This window comes from Tamandua tetradactyla, chromosome 11 (assembly GCF_023851605.1).
Source record: "Tamandua tetradactyla isolate mTamTet1 chromosome 11, mTamTet1.pri, whole genome shotgun sequence".
NCBI lineage: Eukaryota > Metazoa > Chordata > Mammalia > Pilosa > Myrmecophagidae > Tamandua > Tamandua tetradactyla.
The window spans coordinates 59,060,188-59,074,894 of NC_135337.1; the positions used below are offsets into that span (position 1 = coordinate 59,060,188).

Sequence of the window (14,707 nt, forward strand, 5' to 3'; positions counted from 1 at the left end):
AAGAATCAAGGTTACTGGAACATAGTTCAACAGTTTCAGGTACTTGTAGCCACTCTGATACAACATAACTAAAAAAGCAGTATCTGTATAATACACCAGAATAATCTCCGGACTCTTTGAAATCTCTCAGCCACTGAGCCTTTATTTTGTCCCATTTCTCTCCTTCCCTATTGGTCAAGAAGGCTTTCTCATTCCAATGATGCTGGGTCCCAGCTCATCCCTGGGAGTCAGCTCCCACATTGCCAGGTAGATTTACATCGCTGGGAGTCATGTCTCACATTGAGGGAGGGCAGTGAGTTCATCAGTCAAGTTGGCAGACAGAGAGAGAGGCTGCATCTGATCAACAAAAGAGGCTCTCTGGAGGTGACTCTTAGGCGTAATTATCAGTAGGTTTAGCTGCTTCTTTTCAGGAATAAGTTTCTTAGGGCAAGCCCCAAGACTGAGGGCTCAGCCTATTGAATTTGTTGTCCCCACTGCCTGTGAGAATATCAGGAATTCACCAGATGGGGAAGTTTAATGTTTCCTCCTTTCTTTCCAGCCCCCCAAGGGGACTTTGCAAATACTTTGATATTCTCTGCCTAAATTACTCTGGGATGTATCAGGACATCACACTAACCTGGACAAACCAGCAAGATCTCAAGCCCTATTCAAGATTCCATGTAATTGTGGTGTTAAGTAAACTGACTGTACAAGTTAAATGAGATAATGTGCAACCCAAAATATAAATTTTGCACCAAATAAACATCTCTCCCTTTGGTCTCACACAGAGGTTGAAGTTTGGAATATAGGCCATATCCTCTTTCATCCAGTATTCTGATTTACCTTAGTCCTATTCAGATCAGCTTCATTCAGATTTGTAGATGAAGTCTGATTACTTTTTCAGCTTTTTTAACAGTTGCTGAATGGGGTAGTGCTGACTTTCATAGCTTTAGTGATCTAACTGAGTCTCAGGTGTGACATAAATACCTGAAGTTTCAGAGAATGACCAGGTGATATACAAATAGCTCAATATTGCAGAATTTAGAAATATCAGTTACAACTCCTGAAGATATATGACTGCTGTAAGAGCTCACAATTTAGGACCCTTTACAAAATCCCCAACCTTTGTAAAGTCCAGGCCCCATGCTCTTGACTTCAGTTCTTGGTTCTCGGAGTTTGTATATTGTAGTTAGTCCATAGGAATGAGGTATGGTAATATTTGTCTTTTTGTTTCTGCCATTTCATTCAACATCTATTCTTAAGGTTCATTCACCTAGTTGCATGCCTTACAACTTCATTCTTTCTTGCAGCCACTTAGTAGTCTGTTGTATGTAAACACCACAGTTCCCCCTTCCATTCCCATTCCATTGTCCCATTAGGCCACTTCCATCCATTTGGAATCACAAACACTACTGCCATAAACACCAGTGTGCAAATGCCCATGCCTGTCCCCACTGTCAGTTCCTCCAGGTATACTTAGCAATGGGGTTGCAAGATCATATGACAACCCCATTCCTAGTCTCCTGTGGAATCACCACATTGCTCTCCACAGGGTCTACACATCTCAGCTTCTCTACCAACATTTCTTTCTCCACATTTTCCTAGCATTTCTCGCTGATCATTTTTAACCAATTTTATTTGCAAATCATACACTCTAACCTAAGTAAATAGACATGTCTTCACCACTTTCATAATCTATATGAAGACATTTCCTTTTCTTCTACATAGAATCCATACACCTCCCCCATACCCCCTACTTGTTGACATTTAGTTTGGGCATAATACCTTTGTTATATTCAATGGAAGTATATTACAATGTTACTGTTGACTATAGACCCTACTATAGTAGGGTGTTGATTGTACCTTTTCCTGTATACCATCCATTTTCAACACTTTGCAATGTTGACATTCATTTGTTCTCCCTCATGTAAAAACTTTTTTTTTATTTGTACATTTAATCACCATTCTTGTCCACTCTAGGCATTCCTAAGTTATATTGTCTTAGTCTTTATCGTCTATCTTTCCTTCTGATTTCATACATGCCCACAGCCCTTCTCCCTCAACAATACTTACATTCAGCTTCATTCAGTGTACTTATATTATTGTGCTCTATCAAGTACTGTGCTATCCATTTCTGAATTTTTACAATCAGTCCTGCTGCACAGTCTGTATTCCTTCAGCACCAAATACCCAATCTCTACCCTCTCTCTATCTCCTGATAACCTGTGTTCTTAATTTTATCTCTCAAAGTTCACTCATTAATATTAGTTCATATTAGTGAGACCATAAAGTATTCATCCTTTTGTTTTTGGTGAATTTCACTCAGCATAATGTCCTCAAGGTTCATCCCCATTCTTACATGCTGAATGACTTTATTCTGTCTTATAGCTGTGTAGTATTCCATCATATGTACATACCATAGCTTGTTTAGCCACTCCTCTATTGATGGACATTTGGGCTGTTTCCATCACTTGACCATCATAAATAATGCTGCTATAAACATCAGTGTGAAAATGTACATCTGTGTCCTTTCCTTCAGTTTCTCTGAATATATACCTAGTAATGGGGTTGCTGGATCATATGGCAATTCTATACTTAGCTTCCTGGGGGACCACCAAACTGCCTTCCAGAGTGGTTGTACCATTTAACATTCCCACCAACAGTGGATGTGTGCCTCTTTCTCCACATCCTCTCTAGCACTTGTTGTTTTCTAACTTTTTTTTGTGTTTTTTCATAATGGCCATTCTAGTGGGTGCCAGATGATATCTTATTATGGTTTTGATTTGCATTTCCTTAATATCCAGAGTAGTTCAGCATCTTTTCATGTACCTTTTAGCCATTTGTATTTCCTCTTCTGAAAAGTGTCTGTTCATGTCATTTTCTCATGTTTTAATTGCGTTGTCTCTTTGTAGTTGAGTTGAAGAATCTCTTTACATATTCTGAACACTAAACCTTTATTTGATATGTGGTTTCCAAATATTGTCTCCCATTGAATAGGCTGCCATTTTACTTTCCTGACAAAGTTCTTTAATACACAAAGGTGTTTAATTTTGAGGAGATCCTATTTATCTGTTTCTTTTTTCAATGCTCGTGCTTTGGGTGCAAGGTCTAAGAAACCACCTTCTATTAATATTAAGATTATTATTATTAATAATCTTAAATATATTATAGACATATTCACTACCTCTCACCTCCATGATTTCTGCTGAGAAATCCACACATAGTCTTATCAAGCTTACCTCATATATGATGGATTGCTTTTCTTTTGCTGCTTTCAAAATTCTCTCTGTCTTTGCCATTTGACAAGATTTAGAAGATATTTCCCTACATTTTCTTCTAACAGTTTTATGGTCTTGACTCTTATGTTTAGGTCTTTGATCCAATTTAAGTTAAGTTTGTATGAGTTATGGATCATTTTTCATTCTTTTGTGTGTGGATATCCAGTTCTCCAAACACCATTTATTGAAGAGGCTGTGTTGTCCCAGGTGGGTTGGCTTGACTGACTTATCAAAGATCAATTGTCCATAGATGAGAAGGTCTATTTCTGAACACTCAATTTGATTCCATTGGTCAGTATATTTATCTTTTTGGCAGTATGACACTGTTTTGACCACTGTAGCTTTATAAAATTCCTTATAGTCAGGTAGTGTGAGACCTCCCACTTCATTTTTCTTTCTCAAGGTATTTTTAGCTATTTGGGGCACCCTGCCCTTCCAAATAATTCTTTTTCAGAATCTTAAATATATTATAGACATATTCACTACCTCTCACCTCCATGATTTCTGCTGAGAAATCCACACATAGTCTTATCAAGCTTACCTCGTATATGATGGATTGCTTTTCTTTTGCTGCTTTCAAAATTCTCTCTGTCTTTGCCATTTGACAATCTGGATTATTATGTGTATTTGAGTATGTCTATTTGTATCTATTCTGTTTAGGGTATGTACTTCTTGGATCTGTAATTTTATGTCTTTCATAAAATATGGGAAATTTTCAGTGGTTATTTCCTCCATTAGTTTTTCTCCTCCTGTTCCCTTCCCTTCTCCTTTTGGTACACCCACAACATGTATGTTCATACACTTCATAGTGGCATTTAATTCCATTAGACCCTGCTCATATTTTTCCATACATTTTCTTTTATAAGTCAGATTTCAGATGTCCTGTCCTCTCCTTCACTAATTATTTCTTCTGCCTCTTGAAATCTATTGTTGTAAGTTTCCATTGTTGTTTTTGTCTCTTCTATTGTGCCTTTTATTCCCATAAGTTCTGAAATTTGTTTTTTCAAACTTTTGAGTTCTTCTTTATGTTTACCCAGTGTCTTTATATCCTCCCTCAACTCACTGATTTGACTTTTTATGAGATTTTGCATGCCTGTTTGAGCATCCTGAATTAGTTGTTTCAACTCATATCTCGTTTGAAGTGTTGGTTTGTTTCTTTGACTGGGCCATACCTTCAATTTTCCTAGATGACTCATTATTTTTTGCTGGCATCTAGGCATTTGATTTCCTTAATTAGTTCATTCTGGAGGTTGTTTCACTCTTTTATCTAGGGTTTTCTTGCTGGATGGGTTTAATCACTCTCTGTTCTTTGATATTCTGTTCAACTTATTCCAGACCTGTAGCATAGGTTCTGCTTAACTGATCAGAATTTTGCAATTCTTGTTTTTCTGTTTCTTTCCCTACCTATATATGGGGACTTTTTTTTTTTTGAGGGGGGTCTCCTCAGGTATTTATAGACCCCAGTCACATTTTCCCAGACCAGACAGGCCCAGGTCTCAGGAGGAGAGCATAGCCAACATCACCTTTGGTAATCTGAAGGTGAGTCCCAGCAGGTTGTCAGATTTTCCCAGGAAGCCTCTAGACTCTGCTTTTTCTATCCTGCTCAGCATGTGGGGCTTGTCTATTCTTGGCTTCCCACCAGCTTAAAGTGATGCGGTGCCTTTAATTTCAGCAGACTCTCCATGCCAGGAACTCGGTTGAGAGAGAGGTGAGGCAGTAGGTGGGCTTTGGTTGGTTGTTTTCCAGTCTCTAGGGCCTGAATTCCTTAAAGGAGGGATTTCACTTGAACTGAACCCTGCCTCCCTTTTCTTGGGGAAGGTATGCCCTTTTGGGGAATTAGCCCTTTTCACCTGACTAGTTATTTTGTCTCTTAAACATGCTTTAGTTTCGCCCTTGCCTGGGGCAGTGCTGGAGCCTGAGTGTTTGCAGTTCTCTCTAATGAGCTGTTTAAGAAGTAAAATAAAAAGCGCAAAAGTCTTTTCAGAGCCAAACTCCTACTCCTCAGGTTTGCCAATCAAGAACTTGAGTTGGTATGTGACTCCATGTATCTGCAGGCTCTATGTGCCCCCCTTTCTTGGGGTCTGGCCCTTTTCCAGTATTTTGTGCTGTCTAACTAAAAAAGCCTCTGGGTTTTTGTTTTGTTTTTTGTTTTGTTTTGTTTTGTTTTTGTCAGTCCTGCCCCCTCTCTACCAGGACAAAACCTCCTAGTTCCTTTAGTGCTTAGTCCAGATTTATCTGTGCTTGAGGCCTGTTTTTAGTAGTCTGAATTTGTTAATCAGTTCTGTAATTGGAGCTTGGTTGAGCTAAGCCCTTGCTACTAGCAAAGTTCCTTTCAGCTCAGGGAACCAGCCTGCTGTGTTCCCAGCCTCTGTGGCTTGGGAACTTACAGTTCCATGTGTGGCATCTCAGCCTGTCCACCTGGTCCAGACTGGTATACGCTGTGTGTCCAGTTACTGATGTTCCCCCAGCAGTTGTTCTGTACTGTTCCTGGTTATTTATTAGCTGCTTTGGTGGATGAACTAAATTCCACACCTCACTATGCTGCTATCTTGCCCCACCCTCTCTTAGGGTATTTTTTAGTGGTATAAATTTCCCTCAGCACTGTTTTAGCTGTGTCCACACATTTTGATATATTTCATTTTATTTTTCATTCAGGTCCAAGTATTGCCCTTGAGACTTCCTCTTTAATTGTAAATTATATAAAAGTGTGTTGTTAGGGTGGGCCATGGTGACTCAGCAGGCAGAGTTCTTGCCTGCCATGCCAGAGACCCGGGTTCGATTCCTGCTGCCTGCACATGCAAAAAAAGAAAAGGAAAGTATGTTGTTAGTTTCCAAACATTTGGATATTTTCCTATCATCTTTTCATCATTGATTTCTAGTTTGATTTCATTGTAGTTAGAGAATACATTGATTTCCCTCTTTTTTTTAATTTAATAACTTTTTTTTGATTGTTCACTATATGGTCTGTCATGCTATATGTTTCATTGGCTTTTGAAAAGATTGAGTATTCTGCTGTCATTGGGTAGAGTAGTTGATAAACGTCAATTGGTTCTTTTTTGGTTGATAATAGTGTCGAGTTCTTCTGTATGTTTTCTGATTTCTCCTAGTAGTTATTCGATCAGTTTTTTTAATTAATGGTAAAGTCTTCAACTATAATTCTGTATTTGTCTATTTCTGCTTTAATTTCTTTCCCTTTTTGCTTACAAACAGTGCAGCTCTGTTGTTTTGCTGCATAAACATTTAGGATTATTATGTCTCCTTGGTGTAATGATCCTTTTATCATTACATAATGTTGCTCTTTGTATCTAGAAATTTTCTTTGCTCTGAAGTCTGATTTATCTGCTATTAGTGTCACTCTTATTTTCTTTTTTTGTTTTGTTTTTTGTTTTTTTACCCCTCCCTCCCTCCCTCCTTATTTTCTTTTGATTGTTTTCATATATAACTTTTTCCTTACTTTTACTTTCAAGCTACCTATTTTGAGTATTTTAAATGTTTCGTGTTTTTAATCCAATCTCTGCCACACTCTGACTTAATTTATATATTTGAATCATTTCCATTTCATGTATTTGTTGATATGTTAGGATTTTAGTTCTATATTTTAAATTTTGTATTTGTTCTCTCTTGGGTTGTTGTATTTTTCTCTCATCTTTTTCTTGCCTTTTTCTGGGTCCCTGGAACACTTTTTAAAATTCCATCTTGATTTATCCATAATGTTTTTGAATTATCTTTTTGTATAGTTTTTTAGTGGTTTCTCTAGCTGTGACATTATATATGCATAATTTATCGTGGTCTCAGATGTTGACATTTTACCAATTTAAATCATTTTACCAACAGAAATCCTACCTCACTTTATATTTCTTTACTACCCCCCACTGTTTATAAAATGATTTTCTTACATATTTCCTCTAAACATATTTAGTGTTACAATTTTTGCTTCAATTTTCAAACATAATTTACAAAACTCAAGAGCAGAAGGAAAGTATATTATATATGCCAATAATTTAGAAAGCTCAAGAGCCAAAGGAAAGTTTATCATATATGTCAGTAATTTTACTCTTTCCATTATTATTTCTTTCTCCCTGATATCCCCAAATTCTTTTATCATTTCCTTTCTGTTTAGAGAACTTTCTTTAGCTGTTCTTGTACAGTAGGTCTTCAGATGACAAATTTTCTTAGTATAACTTCATCTTAAAGTGTATTAATGTCTCCTTCATTCCACAAAGTATTTTCACCAGGTATAGAATTCCATGTTGATAGTTCTTTCCTTTGAGCACTTGCAATATGCTGTGGCACTTTTCTTTGTCCTCCGTAGTTTCTGATAAAAAATCCTCTGCCATTAAAATTATTTGCCCCTGTAAATAAGATTTTATTTCTTTCTTTCTGCTTTCTAGATTTTTTCTTCATCTTTAGTTTTTAAATGTTTGAGTATGACATTTAGTATGGATATATTTAGGTTTATTCCCTTTGGGTTTCACTCTGTTTCTTGCATCTGTATGTTTATGTATTTAGCCAGATTTTAGAAGTTTTCAGATATTTCTTTAAGTATGTTTTCAGTCCCACCATTTTTATTCTCTCCTCTCCGGGGTATGACATGGAATGTTATATTTTTGTTATCATACCACAGTCCCTGAGGCTTTTTTTTTCCAGCTCGTTTTCTTTCAGTTTTCAAATGATGTCATTTCTATTGTTTTATATTAAAATTCATGGTTTCCTTCATTCTGTTGTTGAGACCAATCATTGAGTTTTTTTATTTTGATTATATTTCCACTTAGAAAAAAATTCCCAATTTCTTTGCTGGGAAATTCTGTTTCGTTGATGATACTTTCTACTTTTACAGTTGGTTCAAATTATATTTGCAATTATTTGTTGAAACATTTTGACGATGGCTGCTTTAAATTCTGTCAGATAATTTTAACATTTCTGTTATCTCAGTATTGGTGCCTACTGATTATCTTTTTTACATTCAAGTTGAGATTTTTGTGGTTCTTGGTATGTATGAGTGATTTTCAGTTGTAATTTGGACATTTTGGATGATACATTTTGAAGGACTGGATATTATTTAAATTTTCCAGTTTATTGGCTTTTTTTTTTTCCACACTGCTCCAGTAGGGGAAGAGGTACTGCCTATTGCTACCAGGATTCCCTATTTGTCCTCTGTTAACACCTGAGGGAGAGGTCTCCTCATTTCCACTGGGAAGGAGTGCAACTTCTTGCTCTCCAGTAGGCCTCCATTGATACTTCCCTGGTTGGGAGGCACAGGAGTGCTTTATTACTGATCTGCACATGGTGTCCACTGATACCATGGAGGGGAATTAGCCTCATTACCACTGAGCCACAATGAAAGACTCAAATGTCCACTAGTCCTACTCTGATGATCTTGACAGTAAGAATATAGAGGGACACCTTCTAACTGTAAGGTGGAAGTGGGAGTCAAACCTCCCCAAATGATTTTCACTGGCACTACAAAGACAGAGAAGGATGTCATTATCCAGTAAGGATGAAACTCAGCCTTCTCCGACCCCTAGCCTTGGAAGGGAGGGCTGGGGATGCCTTGTTACAGCCCGGCCAGGGTAGAAGTGTAGGCTCCCAACTCAGCCTTTACTGGTATAGGTATGGGTGTGGCCACTGTTTTCTGTTTGGTGTTTGGCTGCAGTAGAGTGGTTATCATCCACAAGATTTTTGTCTTGCTAGGCTGCCCCTTTTTTGGTTCTTTGGCTAGAGAAAACAAGCTTTTGTTGGAGCTTTTTCTGTCTGCCCCCATTGGGGTTTCCTCAGCACCATGTCTTGGATATGTGATGGAAAAAAATCCAAGATCTCACCCCCACATTGCTTCTTTGGTCCTGAACTCCCTTACTACACTGCCTTCTTCTCTCTTTCTTTTGGAGTTGTCTTTATGTTTCAATTACATGAAATAACCAGAGGTTTTGGTTGTAGTCAACAGGAAGAATAGGGAAAAGTGTATCTATTCCATCTTCATGGAAGCATAAGTCCCCTTCCTTCAGGTTTTAGAATAAGAGTTTAAGTAAGCATCATGGTAGGCAGTATAATGCCCCCCTACCACCACCACCAAAGTTGTCCACATCCTAATGCCTGGAACGTGTGAATATGTTACATGGCAAAGGGACTCTGCAAATGTGATTATGTTAGCAATTTTGAGTCAGGAATATTATCCTGGATTATCTGGGTGGGTCCATTTGAAGCACAGAGTCTTTAAAAGTGAAGAACCTTTCCCAGCTGTGATCAGAGAGAGATGTAATAGCAGAAGAAAGGTCAGAGAGATGTGATGTTGCTGGCTTTGAAGATGGAGGAAGGCATGTCGGTGACCTCTAGAAGCTGGAAAAGACAAAGAAATGAATTTTGCCCTAAAGTCCTCAGGAAAGAACACAGTCCTACCAACTTCTTGATTTTAGGCCCTTAAAACCCGTGTAATATTTCTAAACTACAGAACTTTAAAATGATAAAATTTTGTTGATTTAAGCCTCTAAATTTGTAGTAATTTGTTAAAGTAGTAATAGAATACTAATACAGTAATTTCCTATAAAGGAATCATTAAATCAGACATTTACCTGAAGACTGATAGTAATTTTATTTCAATTAAAATAAAAACATAAAAAGATACAAATTATCTCATATGTTTATCACTGCTTATCTTATGGGAAACAAAACACTTTCGGATTTTTAACATTTCCAAGAGACTATATATGTTTAACTGTTTTGCTCATGCTTGGTACATAAAAGATATTCAGTAAATGCCTATTGAATTTGTTGAACCCTAGAAGAAAATGGGGGGAGGGATGTGATTTTTTTAGAGCTTTAAAAAGTATCAACCATCTAATATTATTTGAATTATTTTATCACTGTGCATTATGTTTTTATTTTACAGATAGCGAAGCTAGTTCTCTAATGGATATAGAAAATGTAATCATGGCGAAAATCCATGATGCTGAAGAAGACCACTCAGATGCAATATTAAGGTCTGACAAGTTTCATCAAGACCTATTCTTTATGGAACGGGTTTTAATGGAAAATGTATTTCAGCCAAAACTTGCAGCATATCGTCAGCTTCCTGTTTTAAAAGGTATTTTAAAAATAATGATATTCAAATAAGTCCAAATAATATAAAAAATTAAATGGAATTATTACATTTTAAAAGTTAAGCTCCAAATAGAATTATCACTCATCAGTAGCTAAATTCATATAACTTTCAGCACCAATGTGAGTTGCAGTAGGCCCCAGACTAGGGTGCCAGCATATAAGATTGTTTCTTAGATTCACTACTTCATAAGCTTTTTCTTCTTCCTTTTCAATACATACTATTTTAGTACTTATTTTTACAGTGTCTTTCATATTCAAACACCATCCCTCACTCCCTTTTCCATTGGTGTTGCCTTGCCTCTTTCCCTTTTGTAGCTTTTATTGCCTTTCTACAATTTTATTGCAGGACCTTTCTTCCTCTTCTCATTGTTGCTAATCCTATCTCATATGCTCACAGAATATTTTAAAGGACATAGAGATTATTTAATTTAACATTTTCAATTTGTGAATGAAGAAAATGAACGTTAAAGAAACTTTGTTTCTCTAATAAGAATCTCAGATGCTCCGTATTCTCAATATTGGCAATCTTTTTAATGTTGTGCTAAAGATTAATGATGTGGAGCACTTATTTAGTAAATAGCAAAGACAGTCAACCAGGTCTTTTTGATCCCAAGACCCAGTTCTCTTTCTGCTATGCTCTTCCACTTCCCTGGTGTATTTAAACAGAGGAATATGGCATTTAACCACTCAAAAACCTAGCAATCTACACTCTCCTAGGAACCTTAGTGCCTTTAGTTGAAATATGCTTGATAGGGACCTGTGTCCCTAGATCTAGGGACCTGTGTCCCTGGATCATCTTTGCCTATTGCAATCCCATCCTTTGAGTATGGATGAAGTTTCATAACTTTATGAAATATTCCTTGATTCTTCAAGCCAAAAATAATCTTCAGTATGGTTACATAAAAAAGAGTGGATTACAAAACAGCATGTTTGACAATTGGTTGTCAAACTTTTTGCTTATATGTATCTAGAAGAATATTGAAAAACTATGGTTTTTCTCTTATACTGATATCTTAAATTTTTAATCACATGTAAAGTTTTCATCCATAGTTTAAGTAGTATTATCACTTACAGAGTTGTATAAATATTGACATTTTAAAAACAATACTATTGGCATGTCACTCCTTTAAATGCATCGAAGGCAAGGAAATACTATAGATATTTTTAATAAGTTAAGTTTACATACAATGAAATGCAAATATTTTAACTGTACAGTTTGTTAAGTTTTGAAAATGTATAAACCCATGTAACCAATATCCTAATCAAGATAGAGAATATATTCATCAGCTCCAAAAGTTTCCTTATTCCATTTTTCAGCTAAATCTTAACCCTTATAGGCAGGCACTGGTCCAATTTCTGTTGCCATAGATTAATTTTGTGGATACTAGGATAGTATATAAATGGGTTCATATTAGTGCCTGGCTTCTTTCATTCAACATAATGTTTTTGAGATTCAACCAGGTTGATGTGTGCATAAGTATTTCTTTGTTTTTTGAGTAGTGTTCCTTTGTATAGTATGACTAGCTATAATGATTTGTTTATCCATTCATCTGTTGATGTACACCTGGACTGTTTCCACCCTTGGACTATTAGTAAATAAATTAAAATGCTATTAGTTTTGCATAAGTCATATTATGAGCATATGTTTCATTTATATTGGGAAAATACCTAGGAATGGAATTATTGGATCATTTTGTAGATGTGTGTTTAACTTTTAAAAATACTAAAAATATCTTTCTAAAGTGGTTGTATCATTCTTTCACCCCCTCCAGCAATGTACATGAGTCACAGTTGCTCCATATTCTTTATATTGGCAATCTTTTTAATGTTGTACTAAAGATTAATGATGTGGAGCACTTATTTACATGCTTTTTTGTCATTTGTATATACTTTTGTGTAAAGTATGGTCAAGTTCTTTTTCTGTTTTAAAACTGAGACATATTTTCCCTTGATAGTTTTTTTGTCAGTGAGTGAATTTTGGAAATCCTCCATTCTTTATTTTCTGAAAGAATTTATGTAATATTTGTGTTGTTTTCTGTGCCAGTTCGAAACCGTTATATACCCCAGAAAAGCCATGTTCTTTAATCCTGTTTCAATATTGTTGGGTGGGATCTTTTTGATTAAGTTGCTTCCATGGAGATGTGACCCACCCAGTTGTAGGTGGGGTCTTTTGAATAAGTGGTTTCCATGAAAATGTGTCTATAACCATGGAAGGTGGGGTTGCTTACTGGAGTCCTTTAAGAGGGAACCATTTTGGAAAAAACTTCAGAGCCAACATGAGTCCCATATGTTTGGAGATACAGAAAGAAAACACCCCAGGGAAGCTGTTTGGAATGAGAAGCCAAAGGACCAGCAAATGCCAGCCACACACCTTACCAGCTGACAGAAGTGGACCCATTAACCCATTAACCTTTCTTGAGTCAAGGTATATTTCCCTGGATGCCATGGACATTTTTATGACCTTAGAACTGCAAACTTGCAACTTAATAAATTCCCTTTATAAACACCAACCCATTTGTGGTACACTGTGTTCTGGCAGCATTAACAAACCAATACGGTTTCTTATTTAAATTCTAAGCAATCTGGCCTTGAATTTTCCTTGTTACCACTGAACACTTTGTCCTACAGAGAGTTTCAGGGGAGCGGCATGAAAAGAGAGAAGTAAGCTTTTTGAGAGGCAAAAACCTATTTATTAGAACTACTCAGTCGAGTATATACCTTTGCTATAGTTACTGTTTTCAAAACAAGGTTGAAGTCATACATACCAAAGAAGTACATATGCATGTACTTTCGATGTGAACAGAAAGTGTTTTTACCCAAAGCTGTTTATCAAGAACCAGCCATGAGGAACATTTTGTAAGGGAAGAAAACATTGTGAGAGGGAAAGAACAGGGCGTCTAGCTGGCGCAATCCTACAAGGCCAGTTTGTTTTCAACTTTGTCATGAGGTTTTCCGTCATTCTCATGGGATCTTAGCTGGCGGGTGCTCTGCCATACTTGTAGCATGCTTTAAAATTACAAACTTAATTTCTTTAACAGATATAGGTATTCAGATATTCTATTTCTACCTTTGTAAATTTTGGCAATTTGTGAGTTTGTCCATTTTGTCTTTTCTTGAATTTATCAGCATAAATTTGGCCATCATATTTTCTCATGATCCTGTAAGACTTATAGTGATAACTCCTATTCCTTTCTTGATATTGGATATTTTTGAGTTTTATCTTATTTTTATTAGTCTAATGGGACCTTAATTAATTGTATTAATCCTTTAAAAATACACTGTCTGGCTTTACTCATTTCCTCTATTTTGTCTGTTTTTTTTTAAATTTCAATTATTTCCACTCTTATTTGTATTTTTTCTTTTACATACTTTGCACTTAATTTAATCTTCTTTTTCTGTATTCCTAAGATATAAGTTTAGATCATTGATTTTGAATCTTTCTTCTCATATAAAATAGGCATTTAGTACTTTTAAAAGTACTGTCTTAAAAGCTTGTGCAGCCCTAGTCATAGGTTAAGTTTATCCCCACCTATTAATTCTTTTTCATGGGCTATCAAGTATATGCAGCAGAGTTCAGAAAGAGTACCATTGCCATCTACTTCCAAAGCATGGGTTTTTCAAAGTGTAAGGTAGCATCCCAGTGATGACTTAGGGCAGGACAGGAGAAAAGACAGAAATCCCACAGAAGCATTTCAAGATTTCATTTACTGTAAGACAGTGGTTAACAAAGGCTGGTGATGGGGAAGAAGGCAAGAAACACCGAAAGCTCAGAAAGTTGGGAACCATGGAGGATTGTGGGAAGATGATGGAGCAGGAAGCTCCAGGATTCAGTTCTTCCACCAGAACAAATATTATACAGGCAGGAATTATCTGAAATAATTAATTAAAAACTCCAGAGGTCAGTAAATACTGCATAGCATCTAGTGAAGAGCAGAAAGAAGAGACTCATAAATTAAAGACTAATAAATTGCTCTCTTGGTGTGGAATTGACCAGCCCCTGACTATTACCCTTTCTGGGTACAAAAAGGGACATAAAAATCCTCTTCCCCAAAATCACATGTCTTGGCTTGCTGAAGCTGCTGGAATGCAATATACCAGAAATGAATTGGTTTTTGCAAAGAGGATTTGTGAAGTTACAAATATGCAGTTCTAAGACCATTAAAATGTCCAAATTAAGGCATCTAGAGAAGGATTCCTTGACTCTAAAGAAAGGCCAATGGCATCCGGGTTTTCTCTGTCACATGGAAGGCACATAGTGACGTCCACTGTCCTTCTCTCCTGGCTTCTGGTTTCAAACAGCTCTTTTAGTTCATATTTCCAGTGGCCTTCACTCTAAGTGTCTGTAGTTCTTTACC

At 36.4% G+C, this 14,707-nt stretch overlaps 1 protein-coding gene across 4 annotated transcripts in view; it reads left to right on the top strand.

Annotated features, from left to right (window-relative positions):
* Positions 1-14,707, top strand: part of DNAI4 (dynein axonemal intermediate chain 4) — a 131,706-nt gene that overhangs the window by 86,555 nt on the left and 30,444 nt on the right. For all 4 annotated transcript variants that reach the window (XM_077120662.1, XM_077120659.1, XM_077120661.1 and 1 more), the window contains one exon: positions 10,141-10,335. In XM_077120662.1, the coding sequence (XP_076976777.1) occupies positions 10,141-10,335 (195 nt within the window). The remainder of the gene's footprint in view (positions 1-10,140; positions 10,336-14,707) is intronic.